This window comes from Lygodium microphyllum, chromosome 13 (assembly GCF_053477565.2).
Source record: "Lygodium microphyllum isolate KBCC chromosome 13, Lygodium_microphyllum_v1.1.10, whole genome shotgun sequence".
In the NCBI taxonomy this organism is placed as follows: domain Eukaryota; kingdom Viridiplantae; phylum Streptophyta; class Polypodiopsida; order Schizaeales; family Lygodiaceae; genus Lygodium; species Lygodium microphyllum.
The window spans coordinates 149,617,831-149,641,746 of NC_141147.1; the positions used below are offsets into that span (position 1 = coordinate 149,617,831).

Sequence of the window (23,916 nt, forward strand, 5' to 3'; positions counted from 1 at the left end):
GTTCTCAGCTCATATTGTTCCTACACTGTCCTGCATCATCTGGGCCAAATGCCCCTTGATTCTGGCATCAATTGGGCTCTGAAATAACCTCTGAATAGTCCAGAATCAGAACTGATTTAATGCTGTTTCAGACACTTGCCTAGTGAGGTTAACACCCTCACCTATCCCTGCTGGGAACTGCAAACAACTGCTCCTATTTCTGAAGAAAAGAGGCTCTTGCCTCATGCAAAAACAACATATTCCACACAGCTGTACCTGAATCAGAAGAAAAGCCCTTGATTCTGCAGCATAACCGTACTGTCAAGGAGAGAAAGAGAGAGAGTAGGAAGCAAGCTCAGCCCTCTGTGCATCATAGACAAGGTAGCCCAGCTCTCAAGAGCTCTCCATCTGCAGCAATCCATCTCCCTTTCAAAAAAATGAGTCCCCCCATGCATTGAAACTCGTTTTTGTGCTGCCCTCTCTCTCTCTTTTGGGAATTTATGCCCAAATTGTGACACATGGCATACATGTAACAATTTTCCTGTTTAAACCTTTGGGTCTAAAATTCTCCATCCTCGGTTCAAAATTTGACATCGGCACAGACCAAAGGATTAATCCTCGTACAAAAACGTAGATAATGACACGAACAGATTCTGGGGTCCAAAAATAGTAACTCCCTAAATTTTAGGAGTTGCTTCCATTGCATCCCACTAGTTTTCTGACCATCTTTGCAGACTAAGGCTACATCCAAATCTGTAATGTGGCTCAACTGAAAGTGAATTTCCACTGGTGACCCCACATGGACTAATCTCTTGCCGATTCGTCTATCTTCACTTTGAACTAGTCTCTTCCACGCTAGTTTTTCAACACACTTGTCCATATACACTTTCACAAGTCTCTTCCAGGCTTATCAATCTACAGTGCCATCAGTCTCTTCCAGACTTATACTGGACCTTAATTGTCCAGTCTTGACTCACTATACATTCCTGTCCGTTTCACAAACTGGCCATGCAACTCAGGCGTTTAGATTTCAAGAGGGATCCTTTCAAAAAGAAAAACCAAATAAAATATGTAATAAAGAAATCAACAAAAAGATAATAGTTGTCACAGTCTTGTGACAGCTGCCCCAAATTCTCATGCAAACCTTGCTATCCAAAAACCATAGGATTAGCATTTACATCATGAACTTGCATTTGCATTTCTTGCCCAACTGGCACCAACTACTTTTCACCATGAGCATCTTTAGGAGCATCTTGAGAAGGCTTTGGCTTGTTCTTCAGTGCATCTTGCTGTTCCGAACTTCTAGAAGAGGATTTTCTCTTCTTGCCCTTGTTGTCCTTCATAGGAGTGTTCAAAAACCGAGTAAACTCAGGATCTTTTGCCATTTCAACAAAGATATTGGTTGCAGCCCTCATTCGATTCTTGAATGCATCATTAAATTCCATTTCCCCTTGTTGATCATCATCTTCTTTCTACATTGAGGATCCAACATCTTGGCCTTTAGCCACATTTTCAGCATGTTGTCCATGATTTGTGCCTTGTCCAAGATCACGCATAGCATTTCCTTCTTTCCCATGTGAATGTGCATCATGAGAGGCATCATTACTGCTTGATTGCATCCCACTGTATGAAGACATCTTGCTGTGATTTCTCAGCTGAGCACAAAGATCAACACTAGCACAAAGCTTTGGCTTGCAATCAAGTGCCTCGGGCCCACCAAATCAAGAGATTTGATGTATCCCAGCAAGGGAACCATGAAACCAGCCTTCCCTCTTGGAATGGGTGGTGATAACCTAATTTAAGAGTTAATTACAGCAATAAATAAATGCACATAAAACGAAATACACACTTTACCATAACATTCTTGGACAATAGACTCCCTGTTGGCCCCAAATTGGCACCCATTGCGGTATTTCTTTAGCTTCCATTCAATTGGAAGGAGTACAACTTGAGATTCTTCAATCTCCTCCTGCTAACCAATTGCTCTTGCTGTCATAAATGACCAACAAACCTTTTGGATCATTTGCCCCTTGATTCACCCAAGACTTCTTCTCCAACTTGACCCTTGGTTGGCCAAATGCTGCCCCAAATCAATTCGGGATGGACTGGCTCCTAAAATCCCTTGATAATTTTCAATTATCAGCTGCTGATTTCAGTCCCTTGAGCCTTTAATCTCTGGCACAAATCCCAAGGTGGCTACTAAACCCTAATTTCTACTATAAATTAGGGTTTACTGCAGAAATTACAGATCAGCCCACCAAAAATGGTTGAGATCTCTTCCAAATGGCTAAGAATTGCTTAGAATGGCTAAGCATAGGCTGAAGGAGATGAGAGAATGCTGTAAAGAGAGAAAATTCTTAGATTTGTCGCGAAGAACTGATCAAAATCAGCTACTGCCCTGCTGTACCAGCCCCAAATGGATGTACCAACAACAATAGGAGCATCAGAGATTGTGATCTTCAGAAGAAAGTGCATCAGCAGCAATTGCCAGCTTCCCAAGGTCAAGAATATGCAATCTTCATCACCAAAAGGGTCTCCAATAGCTGGGAAATAGCCCCAAAAATTGGCAGCAACAGTTCAACATCTCTTTCCAACAGCTCCAAAATGAAAAAACGAGATTTCCCTCTCCCTTCAGCCCTATTTAGCCTTTCCCCCACTTGCATGGGAAAGTTTTACCAAGTGGTAGTTTTCTTAATCTATTTTCAGCAATTTCCAGTCATTTAATTAATTTTTAGATTTAATTTTGCAAATAGCCTAGCCAATTAATTTTTGGATGGGCAAGGTTACTTTTCTAGGCATGGATTAAGGGTTGAATTAATTTTCAGAATTAATCAATTCTGAAAATTAATTAAATGATTCGAAATTGCTGAAAATGGATTAAGAAAGCTGCCACTTGGCAAAACTTTCCCATGAAAGTGGGGAAAAGGCTAAATAGGGCTGAAGGGAGAGGGAAATCTCGTTTTTTCATTTTGGAGCTGTTGAAAAGAGGTGTTGGACTGTAGCTGCCAGCTTTTGGGGCCATTTCCTAGCCATTGGAGACCCTTTTGGTGATGGAGATTGCATATTCTTGACCTTGGGAAGCTGACAATTGCTGCTGATGCACTTTCTCCTGAAGATCACAATCGTTGTTGCTCCTATTGTTGTTGGTGCATCAGTTTGGGGCTGGTACAACAGGGCAGCAGCTGATTTTAATCAGTTCTTCGCGACAAATCTCAGAATTTTCTCTCTCTACAGCATTCTCTCATCTCCTTCAGCCTATGCTCAGCCATTCTCAGCAATTCTTAGCCATTTGGAGGAGATCTCAGCCATTTTTGGTGGGCTGATTTGTAATTTCTGCAGTAAACCCTAATTTACAGTAGAAATTAGGGTTTACCAACCACCTTGGGATTCGTGCCAAAGGCAGCTGATAATTGAAAATTATCAAGGGATTTCAGGAGCCAGCCCATCTCGAATTGATTTGAGGCAGCATTTGGCCAGCCAAGGGTCAAATTGGAGAAGAAGTCCTGGGCGAATCAAGAGGCAAATGACCCAAAAGGCTTGCTGGTCATTTATGATAGCAAGAGCAATTGGTTAGCAGGAGGAGATTGAAGAATCTCAAGTTGTATTCCTTCCAATTGAATGAAAGCTAAAGAAATACCGCAAGGGACGCCAGTTTTGGGGCCAACAGGAAGTCTACTGTCCAAGAATGTTATGGTAAAGTGTGTATTTCGTTTTATGTGCATTTATTTATTGCTGTAATTAACTCTTAAATCAGGTTATCACCACCCATTCCAAGAAGGAAGACTGGTTTCAAGCAGCCAGCCCTCCACTCTTCCCTTAATCTCGTTTTTGCAGATTTCAGGTGTTTCAGCTTGCTGCCCACACCCCATTCGCGGAGGACATCTCAACCGAAGCTGTCCATTGCTGTCTCCATCAATTGGCGTCTGATTTCCTGCCCTCTTCACGCAATTTGGAGCTGATTTCAATCAAGCGATTGTTGTTCCTGTGCAGACCTCCTGCCGTACAGCCTACCACGTCATCACAATCCTGCAAGTTATCCTACCTGCGTTTTTAGTCTTTCTCTCACCTGCTGCCTACGTTTTTAGTCTTTCTCTCTCCTGCAAGTTGTCCTGCCTACGTTTTTAATCTCTCTCACTTGCTGCCTGCGTTGTTAGTCTTTCTCTCTCCTCACTGTTGTCTGCATCAGATCCAACTTCTCACTGCTGCATTTGCTGGTGTTCGACATCCGGAGGCTGCCTTGTTGCAATTCGGGATCCGTTCGGAGTACGACACACTCTCCAGCTCATTACCCCTGCCTTGATCCTTGAGATACAGAAGTTCGAGGTTCAATACTCATTCACTGCATAGTGTGTTTACTGTATGAGCATCGTATTATTCAGTAGTTATGTCACTTCATTTATTCACTATGTTCATTGTCTCTGAGTTACCCTAGCCCTAATTGTGTTCTTTTATCAGTCTGTGCTTTGTCGTACGGTTTCTGTTTATATTTCTGTGTTAAGTATTTCTTAACAAGCAGCTTGTGTTAGAGATCATAGCCTGTTTGGAGGGCAGCTGCACAGTCAGACCAGCAGGGCAGCTGCACAGTCGGACTCTGCAGTCGGACTGCCACGTGGCAGTCCGACTGCCTGCAGCCCAGTCAGCTGCATTTAATGCAGCCGACCTATTTCCTGGCTGCGCCCTATTTCTGGCGCCCTATTTCCTGGTAGATTTCGGCTATTTATAGTCGACACTTTCAGCAGTCTGTACACACTTCTCTGACGCAGATTACAGACCGGTGACGCGCAGTTTCTGTCTCTGTTCACAGATTTCAGACAGCAGACAGTGCAGACTGCAGCAGACTTCGAGGTGGACAGCAGGTTGCATTGTCGAGGTGGAGACACGCAGTCCAGCGCACTGCGCCCGTGTATATTTCTGCATATCTTTGTATTCAGCATTCTATATACAGCAGATCTTCATCGTCCACTGTCTCTTTCTCTCCCTTCTCTCTCTGCGTTCTCTCTCTCTCAGTCCTACGCTTCCGCACCGCTGCACTCTGACAGCTTGACGGGTTTGTTGAACAAGGGAAAGAGAAGATGGTATGTAAACTCAAAAGGAGCTTGTATGGCCTGAAACAAGCACCAAGAGAATGGTATCATAAGTTTGATACATTCATGCACTCTCAAGGCTTTCATAAAAGTCAAGTGAATCACTGCTTGTACACCAAGAAGGCAGTATAGATGGCAGCCTGATTGTCACAAGGACGTGAAAATTTGATGCTTTGCTTATGTTTAATTGACATTTGATTAAAGGATTAATCAAATGTGCAATTAAAATATGTACATGTGTTGCACATGTGAGGTGCAAGCTACTTTCTCACAGTTGAAGGCCGAAGGAAAACTGTGAAAAAGATGGGTGTCAAAGGCAAAAGTTGTAACAAGTTACACTTGTTAGATTCTACGTGAATTTTGGTGTCAGTTTGCCCCTAGGACCATTAATTGTCCATTAAGTGTCAGTGGTGACACTAGGGACTAGGCATTAATTAATGGATTAATGCTTGTCCAAGGGTCAATTAATGCATTGGACCACTTTGGGTAGCAAATGGCCTAGCCAATTAATTTTTGGATGGGCAAGGTCACTTTTTTGGGCACAGATTAAGGGCTGAATTAATTTTCAGAATTAATTAATTCTGAAAATTAATTAAATGGTTCGAAATTGCTGAAAATGGATTAAGAAAGCTGCCACTTGGCAAAACTTTCCCATGCAAGTGGGGAAAAGGCTAAATAGGGTTGAAGGGAGAGGGAAATCTCGTTTTTTCATTTTGGAGCTGTTGGAAAGAGGTGTTGGACTGTTGCTGCCAGCTTTTGGGGCCATTTCCCAGCCATTGGAGACCCTTTTGGTGATGGAGATTGCATATTCTTGACCTTGGAAAGCTGACAATTGCTGCCGATGCACTTTCTCCTGAAGATCACAGTCTCTGATGCTCCTATTGTTGTTGGTGCATCCGTTTGGGGCTGGTACAGCAAGGCAGTTAGCTGATTTTGATCAGTTCTTCGCGACAAATCTCAGAATTTTCTCTCTCTACAGCATTCTCTCATCTCCTTCAACCTATGCTCAGCCATTCTCAACAATTCTCAGCCATTTGGAGGAGATTTCAGCCATTTTTTGTGTCGTGATTTGTGATTTCTGCAGTATACCCTAATTTACAGTAGAAATTAGGGTTTAGCAGCCACCTTGGGATCCGTGCCAGATATTGGAGGCTCAAAGGACTGAAATCAGCAGCTGATAATTGAAAATTATCAAGGGATTTCAGGAGCCAGCCCATCCCGAATTGATTTGGGGCAGCATTTGGCCAGCCAAGGGTCAAATTGGAGAAGAAGTCCTGGGTGAATCAAGGGGCAAATGACCCAAAAGGCTTGCTGGTCATTTATGACAGCAAGAGCAATTGGTTAGCAGGAGGAGATTGAAGAATCTCAAGTTGTACTCCTTCCAATTGAAGGAAAGCTAAAGAAATACCGCAAGGGGCGCCAGTTCTGGGACCAACAGGGAGTCTACTATCCAAGAATGTTATGGTAAAGTGTATATTTCATTTTATGTGCATTTATTTATTGCTGTAATTAACTCTTAAATCAGGTTATCACCACCCATTCCAAGGAAGGCCGGTTACACCGAATATCTTGGTTTTGTATGTTGATGATATGCTAATTGCTGGCAGGGATACTCATGCCTTGGAATCACTGAAGCAAAGTCTTCATGGCAGCTTTGACATGAAGGATCTTGGTGATGCAAATCACATTCTTGGTATGCGAATACTCAGAGATAGATCAAAAGGCTTACTCTACCTATCTAAGCAGGAGTATATCTCCAAGGTTTTGCAGAGTTTCAATATGAAGGGGAGGAAAACAATTGGGGTTCCATTGCCTCCATATGTGAAACTCAATGAAGAGGACAGCCCTATATCTAATGATGAGAAGGCTGAAATGGCCAAGATACCATGTGCGTCAGTTGTTGGCAATTTGATGTATGCTATGGTTGCTACACATCCTAACATTGCCTTTGCAGTGGGAGTGGTTAGCAAATACATGGCAACCCCTGGCAAGAAGCATTGGAATGCAATGAAAGGTATTATGAGATACCTCAAAGGCACAAAGGAGTTGTGCATCTACTTTGGGAAGCAAAAGGCATCTGTTGTTGGCTTTACGGATGCACACTATGCTAGTCGTACGAATTGCAGGAAGTCCACTTCTGGGTATGTGTTTACTTTCACAGGAGAAGCAGTCTCTTGCATCTCCAGGCTACAAAAGTGTTTTGCATTGTCTACTATAGAGGCAGAGTATGTGGCTGCCACTGAGACATGCAAGGAGGCTTTATGGCTTTCACGTTTGGTGGAAGAGCTTGGCATCACAAAGTTACATGTTCTCCATTGATATAGTCAGAGTCCTATGATGCTAGCACGGAATCCTGTCTTTCATGCAAAGACAAAGCACATACAGGTAAAGCACTTCATTAGAGATGTACTTAACAGCAAGAGCGAGCTTGTCAAAGTGCATACACATGATAATCCTGCAGGCATTCTCACGAAGGGTCTTCCAGTAGAGCGGTTTGCTCATTGCCAACAGATGATGGGAGTTGGATAGATATATGCATTTCAGTTTTGTACATACTAGACTTAGCTGATTCTTTTCTCCTCTTAAGGCACATTGCCTTTAGGTGGGAGGTTGTTGGGAATAAAGGCCTCGTGCCTTTAAATATGCTCGGGTGTGAACACACCCTTAGCACTTGTACTTACACATATATATCTATCTAAAAACCTAAAGGTACACACTCGTCATTGTACCTAAAAACGTGCACACTCTCTACTCTACTCTCTCTCACTCTCTCTGACTCTCCGCACGCAACGAACACCTATTGTCTCAATCTTCGTACCTAACCCGTCACTACAAAAAAAAAAAGATGAGCTGGGCTGAATCAACCCTTTTTCTAACAGCTCATTTACATGACTCATAATCTCCTCCTACTAGACTGCACTAGCTCTGTATGGTGGCTTATTAGATAGGCTACTTTCAGGAATAAGATCTATGCCATGATCTTCAAGCTGTTCAGGTAGTAGCTGCCCTGGAAGTGACTGACAAAACCAATCACCATACATTTTTAAAATGAAATGTGATCCCCCTTTAACTCTGACATATTTCCAACATTAACATTATCAACCTTATCCTTAGTAAAAACCAAGACATTGACAAGTGATTTTTCATTACTTTTGAAGTGGCAGCAACCAATACAACATGGACAGATTTTCCTTTCAAAGTGCATAGGTCTTGCCCTTATGCTGAATAGTGATCACTTTAGCGTATGAATAAATCACTGCATGTATACAATGGCACCACAACATACCAAGCAAGACATCACAACCCTCAAGTGGAGCAATAAACAACTCTTCATTGTCCACATACCCCTAAATGTGCAACTAAAGCTTTCCGATGAGCGGTATGACAAGCTCTGCATGGCCCTTGCACGCTATTCCAACTTCCCCCATGGGTCCCATCTCATCGTCTCTAATGCCTAGATGGGCTACCATGCCTATAGAGATGAAGTTGGCTAGTGCCCGAATCCTTTCCACACAACAAAGCATCAAATGTAGCAGTAGCCTCTATGAGTTGAGACATACTGAACATGATGCAAAAAACCCCGATTCCTTTGAGCAGCCCACGTACATACTTTTCTACTTGTTCATAAACGGGTACCAGACAATAAGAACTAACAAGCAGCAATGCATCCCAAAACTTCTTATTGCATTGCTCTAAATTCTTGCATTCCTTTGCATCAAGCTTATTCCAAGCTATCATGATGTCTACCTCAAAAGTACGTGTCAACTAATTCGATGCAAACACTTGCTTGAGTTGTACCACATTGATGGTGCTCTTCCTTTTATCAAGAGCATGGACAATTAATCATTGAACATAAACTGAAATGCACACAATACCATGATAATCTTGGACATTGGACACCCTATTGCCCCCAAAACTAGCACCCCTTGCAGTATTTCTTTAACTTGTATTGCTTAACGGATGGGATATAACTTACAAGTTGAGATTTCACAATCCCCTCCACTATCCAAAAGCCCTTTTGTTGTACAGTTGATCGGCAAACAATTTGGACCAATTGCCCCTTCATTTTCACCCACGACTAGTACGAATGGAACCATAAACTAGCCAAATGCCCCAAACCACATGGGATGGGTTGGCATCTGAAATCCCTAACAATTCCTTGAATTTCTCTTGTTGATTTCAATGTACGATGCCTTTTATTGATGGCACAAGAGATGCTGAGATCTTCAGAGAATAAGCCGAAGAAGGTGAGATAATGTTGAGATAAGACAGAAATCTAAGATTCTTCATGGGAAAAATCCCAAAACCAATTGCTACCATGTCAATTCTGCATTTAATGCACTCACCTGCTGTCCTAAGGCCCCATAACTACTATCGTCTAATTAGCAATGCTGTCACCAACCCCTGTGAGAGTATCCTTGCTATTGCCTACCTTTTGAAGGCCTCTGATGGTGGCTATTGCCTGTTGCAAATGCTGAATTCTGCACAGAAAATGACCAGCAACTCCTCCTCTCTCCCTCTCTTAGGTAAATGCACTGAATGGCTCTCTCCTAGCTCCAAACAGCCTTCTCTCCCATTGCATGTGCATTTTTGCCAAGTGGTAGCCTTCTAATCCCATTTTCCAACAATTTCCAACCAATTAATTAATTTTCAGCCTTTTACCTTGCCCAAAATTAATTGTGCCTATCCACAACTTGATTAGCTAGGCCATTGGCAACCACAAGTGGTTCCCAACCTTCATTGACCCTTAGACTAGGATTAATTGATTAACTAATGCCTAGACCCTAGTGTCCACTAACACTTAAAGGCTAAATAACTGTCCTAGGGTCAAAACTCACACCAACTGACATTCAAACCCAATTGGCAAAACTTGTCACAAACTTTTACCTTTGGCATCCACTATTTCCTTGGAGTCCTTGGCCTGTTACCATGAAATGACTGCCATGTGCATCACAAGTGCTTTGAAACCTTACACATTTGATTATCAAATTAATCAAATATTACTAGCACGATTAAACCATGAAATGAATACCATGTGCATCACATGTACTTTGCAACCTTGCACATTTGATTATCAAATTAATCAAATGTTACTAGCAAGATTAAAGCATCTCAAAAATTTCATATCCTCGTGACACTATCCCTCTTACCCCTCTTATTCAATCTCTCATAGTTCTTCTTTCTTATCAACCAAGAATGCATTCACTGACAAGTCTCATTTCAACGGGCCTAAGTACACTTCTTGGTCAAACCTAATGAGGCATATTTTAGACTCACAAAACTTATGGGATACTCTACAAGTACTGAAACCCCAACCAAAATCTGGCCTTATTTGAAATGAGGTTGGCCTCCTAGAGTTTCATTGACAATCGTACAAATTTGACCTTGCATTGAAGTAATGGAAACACTTAACCAACCACTATGTAGCTCAAGATAGGACCTGTCGTATAAATCTCAACCACCTTTAAGAATTTAGAATCATAGACCAAGATGACATTTAAATCAAGTTTACAAAATATCGACGATTACTTGCCACCACAAGGGATCCTAAGTCCAATGATAGCTAGGTCATATTGTTCCTTAAAAAGCTCCCAAAGACCCTCTTATATGCTATCACATACACCAAAAGGACCTTGCGCTGCTGTCACCTACACCTAGAGAGCTCCAAACTGTTGTCACCTATACATGCTATCAAACTAGTCTTTAATGGCTACAAATCACATCAACAACATCTCTTGCTCTCTAACTACCTCCTACTCTCTCATAATGGTTGAAATAGAATTCCACCAATCCTAAAAACGTTTTTCCCACTTGCATGGGCAAGTTTTGCTAGGTGATAGCCTTCTAATCCCATTTTTCAACATTATCCAACTGATAATTATTCTAATGCCCAAAAAAATAATTCCTCTAGCAAATAATTGAATTGGCTAGGCCAGTTTGTCTCCCAAGATACATGAGCAATTATTGATCCTTAGACTAGCATTAATTAATTAATTAATGTTTAGTCTCTGATGTCAACAGTGGCATTAGTGGCTAATAAATTGGTCTAGGTCAAAATCTGACACCGAGTAACACCTGGTACCTATCAGACATAACTTATAACAACTTTCATCTTTGGCATTAATCAATATTTTGGAATCCAACGTCCCCACACTATAAAATAATTAACTTGCGAGTCACATTAGCATATTTGATTAACTTTTAATCAAATGCTAAGCAAAGCAATAAAATTTTACATTCTCATGAAAGACCATCTCCTTGAAATCCTTGCAATTGTCCTCAATTGCACTACGTGTGCCAAAGCATCTCTTACCACTACTTGAAATATATGTTGGTATTGTAGTCAAACAATATATGCACCTATTGCTTAACCATGCCCATGCCCTCTGCACTGTAATTCCAATCACTTAAACCAATTACAATCCACACATGAATCATAATCAGTGTGAGAGCCATAAGGAATGCATCCACATGTCAAAACCCAACACTATTTTGACCACTAAGATATTGTAATGCATAAACTGAGCATAAACAACACCTCAATAGCAATGATGTACCGCATGATAATCATGTAAAGCATACATCAACTGCAAACCACATGCAACTTATGCAAATATACTTCGTTTGCATCACTTGCAAATGTACACCACAGACCATCTATGTATCCTATGCATGCCTTGCAAATATACATCATATCAAATATACATTCCATATATTCTATACATGTCGATAACCTTGCAAATGTATAGTTTCAAAGCCTAGGTGCAAACCATACACACCTATATATCAACTCACAATGACTAATACACTGAATAGTGATCCCAATGGCAAAAATACTGTCAATATACAATACCCTTGATCCAAACCAAGTACATCCAAGATCCACTACATAACTAAGCTATTGATTACTAGGGAAGTAGAGGTGCAACCTCCCCCTTGAGCATCAAGCAATATGTTGGACCTTCTATACTCTGTTGAACCTAAAAAAGCCTGATCCAAAATCTACTCTAACCGAAACACATCAAGGTAAAGTGCATCACTGAGGATGATCTATCAAGTCACCCTCCTCCATCTAGTTGCATTCTTTTACAAGCGAAAAAATGTTGAAGCTTCAACAAGAAGCGCATGAAAACTTTACCTCTAACTTTACTTGCCTAAAAGTCTCCACTAGGTTCCAGGCCTTTGTCTCTTTGGAGTGCACAAATCCTTGGAACTTTCACATTGTTGCAATTCTATCTTGACCAACATGAAACTTTCTCTTTTTTCATCACTTGGACAAGGTTTTAGGCTCTATATACTATCCACACAATATAAACCATTTGATCTTTCGCCAAGTTAGTTTCACCTTCCTAGCATACTGTAGGCATGTTCTTTTACTCTCTCTTCCTCAATGTTGACTAAAATTGTCACTATTTCTTTTGACTATAAGATGCCTCAAGGAGCGGTATCTACCTATGCATCATGACATTTCACAAGGAAACAAGTATTTGACAAGTCATACAAGAAGAATATTGTGCAAGTACATCCACACATACGTGTGACTGCATTGCACAAAAATACAAATGCATGATATTTCACCAAGATAACTTCCCTCGATATACTTCAAACATTCTCTCTTACTATCTCTTGAAGACTCCTTTAATCTTTGAGATCTTCCTCAAAATTAGCCATCAAGAGACACCTTTATCTTAGATATCTTCCCCAAAATTAGCTAGAACTATTTCACTGTTATTTTTTGAGTACAAGACATCTCACCTAGAGATATCTATCTATGTAAGCTGACACTTTTGAACAAAACAAGCGTTCCATGAGAAAAGGAAAAAAGATACGTCCAAATCATAGAATGCATGTGTGTAACTTAAAACTCACCATGTGTACAATGTACCATCTTGGGTGATTGCAGCTGAGTGTAGCCCTCCAAGAGTTATGCTCCTTAAATTTTCTATCTGGGGATTCGAAGTGAGGGAATACATGGGGAACTCGGACCCTAAACCGAGTCGTCCAGCCTCTCCCTTGCCCCAGGTCCACATTTCACCTTCCACTAGGAGAGCAGAGTGGAACAAACCACTGGCCAATCCTAATGTGGGGGCCTGGCTGTTGAAGGTCTCTGTTGTTGACGTAGTTGTCGATGCCATAGTTGCCATTGTTGATGCTGCTGCTGCACAGGAGGTGGACAAGGCCGAGGATGGGGACAAGGACGAGGGCGATGATGGTGACAATGACACATTTGCATGCATAGCTTGAACTGTTGAATGGTGCCCCAATTTACAGAAAAGGGAGGACAAAGGGGTCTCTTGAAGCAAGCCCTGCATGGGAGCAAGGTGCAGGTTTGAAGGGACCTCCATGCGTGCTACCAGCTGAGGGGATTTAAGGTTGGTGGTTTGGCCTGTGCCCAGCTGGCCTGCATTCCCCTTGCCCCACGCCCAGATCTCTAACATCCTTTCCTCCTCCCCTGCTGCTCCTCCAGCCACGCTTGATGATGATGATGAGCATAAGCCTCGCCTGCAGCTCTGCATACCCTCATTCACGACCCTTCTCATAGCCTATGATGCGTTGTTGCCTTAAACCCTGAACCCTGCCGGGTGGGATGGGGAATCCCCTTAGGACGACCGATGGTAGTTTCAATCCAAGGCCCCTCGCTAATCGACCAATCTTAGACTGTTATGAGTTGTGTTAGAGTCTGACCATTTTTTGTTCTCTTTGGCACAAGAGCGCTCCTCACTGTCCATAAGCCGAACTAGATTCACAACGTCAGATATCAATCGCCACACATCGCATCGTACCTTTTTTTCCCAAAAAGACAAGTGGTCCCGGTGATGAATCTTCTATTCTATATATTATTATTATTATTACTAGGGTAAAGGGGCCAATCATCGGATGGTGATCTACATTAAAATTTTGGGCACCCCAACCTTATTGCACGTGTGCCACATCAACCTCCTGCTAAGGGTAAGGAAGATAAGTGGAATTGATTAGGAAAATTTAAAATTTTGGTGTAATTTTTTAGGGGGCACAATTGCAAACACTTATTCCCCAACCACGTGTCACAATTGCCCCAAACTGAGCATGGGCAGCAACCTGTTAGAACCTAGTCCTGCATGGCTCTCTCTCTCTCTCTCTCTCTCTCTCTCTCTCTCTGTTGCATTGTGCCATTTCCATTCCAAGCTTTAACAAAATGGGAAAGCCCCCACACACAGCCACCCCTAATTGCTCCATTGCAAAATGCTTGCCCGAATTGGCAACAACAATCCCCCAACTTGCAAAATCCCCCGCCTCCCCTCCCCCCAATTGGCAAAAACACTTTTAGTGTGCTTTGCTTTGATGCTCTCAACGGTTGATCGAGTTAGAATGCAGACTGATCAGCTCACTTCCCCCTTCTGTAAGTAAATCATCCTCTTCAGTCCTCCAAACATAGGGATACATGACAATGATATTGTACAGATCAAGAACAATACACTTCCCTATTTCGCACTTAAGTGGCATCAATGTTGGAAGAAGGTGCCCCAAAGGAATGTATGATGTGCAGTTTTGAGGAGAAGCTACTTGGATGTGGATGACTCACATGCAAGAAATCGAGAGGGGAGCTCTGAGGTGCCATCTTCAAGCAACATTAGGACAAGCTTAGCTTGGTAATGTGAACAATGTTGCAATGGGGCTCAACACTAACAGCATGGGCAATGTCACATGCATGGAGGGGTCGAGTTTGAGACCATTTGCGGTGAGAATTGTCCTACAAAGATACAGAGGATGTACTAATTAGGCTTTAATAGAGGTGCTTGAGCCTTGAGCAAAGGGGCGTGTCTCCTACTACAGTGCCTTGAGCAGTGGGGCATGGCACCTATTGAGACAGATTGCTCATTTCGATTGGCAATATAATGCTTCCTCCAATTTGTAGAATACTCCCCCCAGATTGGCAACATGACTCTAAGTATGCAAGGATGCCATTCATTTTCAGAAATGCCCCTCAACCTAGACTGATCACTTCTCCTATCTGCAAGTGTATTCTAGTTTTTGCCATGCATGCCTTGATGCTCGTGCTGACTTTATAGGGCTTATATCTATGTGGTGATGTAGAGCTCCTCTTCATAGGTATTTTGCGTGAAGCAAAGGGAGAGCTGTTGCCAATTGAGAGCTTTTTGCTATGCTGTGGGTAGACAACAAATATGGCATTGAGTCATCATATTATGCAAGCATTTGCTCTCAAACATCTTCTATGCCAATGTTGATAATTCTGGCAGGTGTTGGTACATTGCCAAATCTTGCTCCATTCATCTCCCAACTCAAATAAGTGGTTGTGCTTGGGCTGCCAAGGCCCATGGCTTGTACAATATGTGCCTTGCTTATTGTGCAATGTATTGTATGGAAATACTGGCAACATGGGATTCAATTTAGCCTTGCTATAGGACATCAGAACTTGTTGTAACCCTTAACATGTTTTTGCCACTACTTGATTTTCGGCTTGGTGAATCTTATATGTGCCATATCTAAATTTTACAGTGGCATTTTCACAATCCAGTAGTCTTGAAAGCAAACAACTAGTATGCTTGAGATGACTTGCCAAAGGGAGCACTACACTTATGGTTGCAGGTGAGGATAATTCATCCTATCAATGACTTTTTTATTCATGCCTAGATCAAGCTTTAGTGAATTTTCAAGTTTGACTCAGATTTAGGGTATGCCTCTACCTACCCCCAATTCAGATTCAGGGTATGTCTCTATCAGGCTCTAGTGAATTTTCAGGTATGACTCTTTTATATGTACACGTGCGTGTGCAAGACTATAGCCTAATGTTGGCTTGTTGGTTTGTAGATTAAGCTTGTTCAATTGATGTTACTAATGATTAAGCAAATGAGTAGTTGATGTGGGTGAGTTTCTTCTCACCGGTACTTGGTGCCTTATTTTGTCACTAAGTACAGTGTAATGCTTCCATGAAAGCAAAGAGTGATAGTGTATGTAACATGAAATGGTTAGTAGCTATGCAGGAGGACATATATTAGTGGGAACATAATTAGACAAAATATTTATCACGTAATATCAAAAAGGGGTGTTGTACAAGCACTATTATAGTGGGAAAGGCTAGTTGTTAGGCTAGTGCAGGATAGCACAGCAGATACCAAAAAGGGGATGGTAGGATAGTGGATGTAAGCTATCATGGCATGCTATGGTTGCTATCAAGGAAGCCACATATCATGTGACGAAGTATTGGTGGCATGTTGTGCTCGAGCCATCCGATGGTGAGGACCATCAATGTGCAATTACAAAGGGCAATCATAATGACCTCCTACACCCTCCCATAAGATTACCCAAAGTTGTGCCTCGGCTACTAATTCTTCACCTTCACATGCCCTTCTCGTGAACTTCACATGTGTCATTCTACCTCTCTTTGTTGTTTGCATACCTCTGCTCTACTGCTGCCAAGTTCTCTCTCTTCTTTTGCTCCCTCTCAAGCCTTTTCTCCTCCTTGGCCTTGGCAATTTCATCCTTTTTGGCATTCTTTGCCTTCAAGCTCTCAATATACTAGTTTAATGTCAGAATAAGGCTATTGGTATAGTCCACAAATGCCTCCCTAGGTGCACAACAAACTGAAATATCTATCGGAGGCAAGCGCAATATGTCTAGGATCCTTCTAGCATCATCATCAAGAGTTGTGATTGCTAGTTGCATAGGCTCAACATGACTAGCCAATGCTTCATTGGTCCCCAATTATATCAATGCCTCTATGGCTTGACCTTCTACAAGCTCTTCCATTGGTGTAGTGGGAACTTGTGATGTGGGAACTTGTGTAGTGGGAACTTCTGATGTGAGTTCTTTCATCACCCCTTTATCACTTCCAATGATGCTCATGTGTTGGGATGGCATCCCATCAAATTGTATAGTTGTTGGATTAAGTGGCCATATCTCGCTGGCCCCAAAACTAGCATAGATATTGCTTTTGGTACATGAAAGTTGGAATGCCTTGGCTGCTATCGAAGCCAAGTCAGCATTAGATGCTTGAGTGCTTTGTGTCCTATGCTATCAAATTGCCCTTTCTTTACGAAAATGAGTCTTTAATTATTTAGACACTGTCACACCCAAATGTTGAAGCTTATGAGAAGTGCGGGCTAGCAGTGTTATGATATCTACACCCCATGAAGCAGCCTTCTCAACTACTGAAATAGAAACACGACTACCATGGCCATCAAGAATAAGCAAGTTTCTACTTGCAAATCCCATGGATTCATCAATACATTTATGGAAATGGTCCAACCATGCATGGAACAACTCCCTCGTCATCCAAGATTTCCTTTCCATGGCCATGACCACTCCTTCTTCACAATCTTGGACATAATTGCCACTAAACCTTTGTCCTTTGAAGATGTAGTATCCATGAATTGCATTGCCAATAGCATTAACATGACATAAAATTGTCATCCACTCCTTGGAGTCTGTGGTCATCCCATATACAACTCTTGTGCCTTTCCATGCAAGCACTCTCATGCCTTTACCTCTAGAGCCTTGAAATCATGTCTCATCTGCATTCCATATGTTGGTTGGGCCGTAATTGTGTTGCTCATAAAGGGTCTTCAAGTTCTCATGGAAGGTTATTACAATTTTTGGTTGGAAACTAATGGCCCTAGATTGCTCCAAGGGTTCATAGACTCAAAACACCAAGTATGTATACCACTTGCAAAAGCATTCCCACCAACTCTTTCCAGGAATCCCTTGACTAAAAATTGTATGCCTAGTCCTGACGTGTTTCAACGACCTTTAGCCTCACATCAAGAATAGATACTCCATGGCCTAAATCACATTTTTTGAAACACCAATCAAGAAGAGCTCCCTCCTCTTCTATTGTTAGCATGGTTGTTAGTCCTTTTGCCTTCTTGTTGGTTCGCCCCTTTTGCTAATTGAATATCGCCAAGGCACTTGTTCCATATTTGTTGGAACACTTCTTAAGAGAAATTCTTGCCTCGCGATCAACCTAAGACATGCCTTCAATGATCCATTGCTTGGAAACTTTCTTTCTTTGTATCTTTGCAAGAGATTCAATATGGACTGGTTGAGGTAGTGTTGATGAGAGGGGTTTATGCTGAGCTCTTTTGGAGTGAGATTGCTTGCACTTGGCTTGTGGAGAGGAGGTGTGGCATCGTTGGCTATGATTGAACCTCCGCTTTAGGCATCTACTACTCCAAATAGTGGACCTTGCCATCTACAACAAAGGTATCAAGAGAAGATGCATAAGCAGTTGCATTCCAACATGGATATAACATCCATCACTACTAAATACTTGAGAAAGTGATGCAGTGTGAAGGATAAATATTTGGAGTACATACCATGTGAGGCAAAGATTGATAGCCATTGCATGTCCTTTAGAAGAGATGAATGATCCTTCATAGAAATTCTTCTTGGGTGGTTGTGCATAACTGTCAGCACAACCAAAGATTGCCTCTTATTAGTAGAGAGAGGTTCTAACACAAATTTGGAGGATGTTGTCTAGAGTCTAGAAAAGGGAATGGATTGAAGGCAAAGCTTGGATGGGTGTCTCTTGGATTTGCAAAATGCAATGGGCATCACATGAATGCCACCACAACAACACACACACACTCATTGTTCCTCTCTAGGAGATTATTGGTGCATAGAAATTGAGCAACGATAGGTATTCTCTCATACACACATTTTTTGCATTCATAATGACTAGTAGAAGACATTAGAGTCATTCAGACATCGCCTGAGCAAATTTCAAGGGAGTGTGGCCTACCTTCAAGTGCATGCAATGAAGTTTGGTAAACACTAATTGTTCAAGAGAGATAACTATGGTAGAGAGGGAGGGAAGTTGGAGATTGGATAGGACTATGGCGCTTCACTTGCTGTTGTGACCTAGAAATTGGACAAAATTGTGGCAGACAGGGAGGACATGAGGAGATTGGATAGAATTGTGGTGGTTCATTTATTGTTGTGACCTAGACATTGGACAAAATTGTGGTAGAGAGGGAGGGCAGGTGGTTCACTTGCTGCTGTGGCTTGGAGATTGGACAGAACTTTGGTGGAGAGGGAGGGTAGGAGGAGATTGGATAGAATTGTGGTGGTTCACTTGTTGTTGTGACCTATACATTGGACCAAATTGTGGTAGAGAGAGAGAGGGCAAGAGGAGATTGGATTGGATGGGCTAGAAGTGGACTAAAGGGTGCAAGATGAAGAGTAAGAGGAAATAGTACATATGGTATCGATGCTTTGTGTAGCGGTGTTAGTATTCTCTTGGTGGGTTCAAAAGTATGTTTCATGTAGCAAGATAGTTCATAGAAGGTTGATATAAGGATTGTAATATGATTTTCAAAAACTTTGGCAACTTAGACTAATACAATGTTGTATGCATATGTATATACTCTCACTCATATGTGTTTGTGTGTAATGCATATATGTACATAGATGTTTGCACATATGTATGCATGCATATATATGTGCATGTATTATTCACATGTTTTGTTAGTCTATGTGCATTTGTGAGTGGCTTCAGAGTATGTATACATTGCATGAACATGTCTAACAATTAAATTTATTATCTCATTTCATATGTTAAATTTAAATGTAACTTTTTAAATAATATATGTGTATTTGTGGATATTTTTAGAGTATGTGCACATTACATATATATATTCAATATATTACAATATCATATCATGTAATATGTCTAATTAAAAAGTAAATTCTTCTCTTTAAGGAGAGAGAGAGAGAGAGAGAGAGAGAGAGAGAGAGAGAGAGAGAGAGAGAGAGAGAGAGAGAGAGAGAGAGAGAGAGAGAGAGAGAGAGAGAGAGAGAGAGAGAGAGAGAGCCACATATAAGATGTATATATGTGTTTAGGATTGCCAATGCAAACCTCTAAATAATATATATAACAAATTTAAAGCTTTGGTTTTAGAACTCCAAACACTCAAAGATATAGTCTGTATACTAATGTTTAAAGCGACATAATTATTCATCCAAAAAATTACCCCCATTAGTATACACATCTCTATAGATCCATCACTATCTACATTGCTACTATTTGCATTGCTATTTCTGATGCAAATAGCAATACAAATAGAGATGTTTTTTGCAATGAAAATAGTGACTCAAATAACGAGGTATGTAGATTTATTTGTGACATAAATAACCACTATTGCAAAAAAAAAAGGGTGGCAGGGTTGAATGTCCTACCGCTCTTCTAGCTACATGCACTAAATATATTCCATAAATCATTTATAAATCAAGTATACAACTGTTATCGAAATGCATATATCATAAGATGCTAGAAAAAAAGAGTTTACTGATTCAATTTCCAAATAAGTGCAATATCGACAACAATGACACCTCATAAACCTATGGATTGATAGGGAGGAGAAACCAAAATAGAGAAATGATGTATAAATATCACAAATTGTGAGTTCTTACAAAGGATGAGAAATATATTTAAGAAAAGTTATATAGAAAGAGCATACATAGATCGTAGAGCCAAAAAAGAAGACGTGCGCCCATTTGAGAGCTTGTCCTGACATAATAGAGTGTCAAATGGACTTTCCAATATAAACATCCATAGATTAATCTAACTTATACAATGTATCACACAAAAACAAAATTTGGAAATATAAAAGAGACATGACTTACTGAACCAATGTGTGCATATAATTTATCAATGAATATAATGAGATCATATTTCTCTGTATATTGAGCCTCCAAACCTTTGGGGTCGCGGTTTGTGATCGAGTGCTGCAAAAGGAAAGCAATATACCAAATAAAAAGTGAACATAACCAAAAGAAAACTTACGAAATCCTCCAAATAAGTCCTATGACCACCACTTCCAAGATAATGCACAACCCTTGCTTCTAGCCATACCCTTGCCTCCTCCGTTTGCTACTACCATCGCCCTTTTGGAGAGTTTGTGGCCTCCTCCTTGAATCCTTTGTGTCCAATCACCCAGATTGTGGCTTGTATCCTTAAGTCTCCTTAAGTCTATGGTATCCGACCATCTATGTGACATATATGGATGCATACAATCCATTATCCATCCAATGGAAAATTGATCAGCCAGTAGGTATCAGCAACTCCTTATGCAAGGATGCTACCACATTGTCATTGTCTCCCTCCGGTATATTTTTCCAATGACATAAAATGTTGTGCCTAAATACTTGTTGGTACAACTCCCTTATGCATGCCATCACTAAGCATCAATACCCTTGTGGGGTACATCTAAAGTGTGCCCTCCCCCATTTGCAACCATGCTTTTGGGCATAATCAGGAGACCCTTCTACATTTGGTGTACCTATAGGGGTGGTATCTCTTGACCTAACACCCTTAAGAGTACTACCCATGGATGGGTGTGGAGTTAGGAGAGTAAATGTCTCTATAGGTATAGCAAATCCTAGAGATGATAAGTGTCCACTCGATCGATAGGATGGGGACATTGCATTGATATCTCCACAGCATACCCTTGAGCCGCTCTCTCTAAAACTAGCATGGAAGCGAGAAGTAGCAATCGGCCGTAGGGTCACAATATCTATATCTTTGATGCACTCCCCATAACCACCCCTAGAATGAGGAGGAGAGAAAGTATATGGCTCTTCAAGATATCCACCACGACCACCATCTCCACTGATCAAGCAAAATGTCTCTAAGCTTCCCTTCATGGCTATCTTAGAGCATTGACTCCACCTACTAGAGATCAACACATCGGAGAGTGTCAAGATAGAATGCGTAGATAACGATCGAGACAACTCTTGGTTTTCCATATCTTTTATTTCACCATTTGATACGAAGACATATGTGTGAAGATCTCTTGCAACTCGTCATTTGTGTGCCCTTGGGTTATCCTGCTTTTCTTTGGATCATCTATAGTGATTTGCACAGCCAAAAAAACAATGTTAGCACAATCAATATAAGGGTGAAGATGAAGCACGATAACATATATTTACATAGCAGTATGTTAGTTAAAAAACATATAATAAAGTACAAATACAAGCAAATAGTCAATAGATTTTACAACAAGTGAATGCAAATATGAATGGTCCTATAGCTCCATGATAAGCTCTTGGCATAGCTCGCGGATACCGAAAGGCCTATGCATAAGTCCCCACAGAAAGAGGAGTCTACTTTCTTATCAAATAATTCTTATACTCTTGTCTCTTCCCTTATATTATCCATACTTGTCTCCTCCACATGATGTAAGCCCTTCTCATCCTCTACCCCCACAACAGTGACTCCTCTACTTGCATACTCACCATGTCCTATTAGGGACATTGCTTTCATCATACACTCTTGAGTGCTTCGAGGTGTTAACGGCATAACATATCACCAATGAGGTTGTCATGGGGTTGGGTAGAAGATTATATGTTTAATATCAAATAAAAGCGTACCATAAGTACAAAAAAGTATTTCTGACTATTTCTTGTTGTGGAAAAAATAATAGAAAAGTCCATACATCTATTCATAGTGAGGTGACAAGATAAATGCGTTGGGTAAACCATTCATTTTCTTAGAATCTACCTCCAAGAATCCAAACAATCCTTGTTGAATGGTTGCCCCTGCTCCTTCCAATAGCACTTTAAACCACTATATATTAAATATGATCATGGAAAAGCTACAATAATCTATTAAAATAGCACTTTGCATGTCGCCAAAATACTCCATCTCATCCACTATAATGTTTAAATCTATAGCCCGTTGTCAAATCTCTTACTCAAACTTCACCATGACACTATAGTCCATTGTGGGAGTGCATTTTGTTAATGTGCTCAACTCGAAAATGTCGCCCACATGACCAAGCCATATTGTAGATTTTATACTGCACATTGAAACACCCAGGTTAGTTGCTGCATATAATTGCTAGATACGCCAATAAAGAAAGCACATGGTTACCTTCATAGTACATCCCCTCGAGAACTCACTTTCCTTCCTAGAGACTTCCTCAAATGAGTGTGAAGCTATGATCAAGGCATCATGCAACCACTCATAGAGATGAATTACGACAGCTCCTCCATGCCCTCATGATATCAAACTAGTCATTGACATGTACTATGCTGAAATTTTGATAATGTTACCTCTCGTTCCCTTTTGCTTGCTCGTACCTACTTAGCCATTTTTCCATGGATGCATAATGCAACATACAAAATCAATTCACTTTCTTCTCCGTAGTTCCATCCATTCTCTTTTTTATCCCATTTTTGACTATCACATCTCCCAATAGTCTATCATTATCTTTCAGCATCCACAGTATCTCATTATCTAAATCTACCATTGGCAGCCACTCTGAAATGTATACCAATGCCTCCAACACCAGCCAACCTTCACCCATGCTATGAGCTTGTTGTCGTACAAAACCTTTTAGGGCTTTCATGAAGCACTCTAAGAAGAACACTTATCGAGTATGGACTAGTCATGCAATCTCCACTTTGTCCACAAGATGCACTAAGAAGGTGAGTCTGTATCGTGAGCATGCTCGTGGATAAGTACTTCTCAAAGAGATAGATAGTCTCCACTTCTCCTTGCCTTGTGGATTTAATGGAGGACGTCCTAATCTCCTTTTGTGAGATCTACTACACTAAGTTCAACAACTTATAAACTACTGAACATATCTCTAGAGTGAAACACCTCACGATCATGATTGATAGTGTGAACTACCAAAATTTTTATGCATTACAAACTATAGATTGATGCAAAGTAAAAATAATAATGGTTGTACTTAGTCAAGTTAGGTACTATCAAGGTTGGGATAAACGTGGCATATCTTGTGGCAATTGTGGAATTTTAGTCCTGTTAGTTGGTCATCTTTAGAAAATGTGGACTTAAGAGAACACATTATACCCATTAGCATGCACATAGACCTGATAATTTGCTTCACAT

At 40.9% G+C, this 23,916-nt stretch overlaps 1 protein-coding gene and 1 pseudogene across 2 annotated transcripts in view; both read right to left on the minus strand.

The window, feature by feature from the left end:
- RUG3 (Regulator of chromosome condensation (RCC1) family protein) overlaps window positions 1–13,774 on the minus strand; it is a 130,266-nt gene extending 116,492 nt beyond the window's left edge. For both annotated transcript variants that reach the window (XM_087690627.1, XM_087690626.1), the window contains exon 1: window positions 12,933–13,774. In XM_087690627.1, the coding sequence (XP_087546753.1) occupies window positions 12,933–13,603 (671 nt within the window). In that variant the 5' untranslated portion in view covers window positions 13,604–13,774. The remainder of the gene's footprint in view (window positions 1–12,932) is intronic.
- A 3,304-nt stretch (window positions 13,775–17,078) lies between these two features.
- LOC148027343 (uncharacterized) lies at window positions 17,079–21,704 on the minus strand (annotated as a pseudogene).
- Between the last annotated feature and the right edge of the window lie 2,212 nt (window positions 21,705–23,916).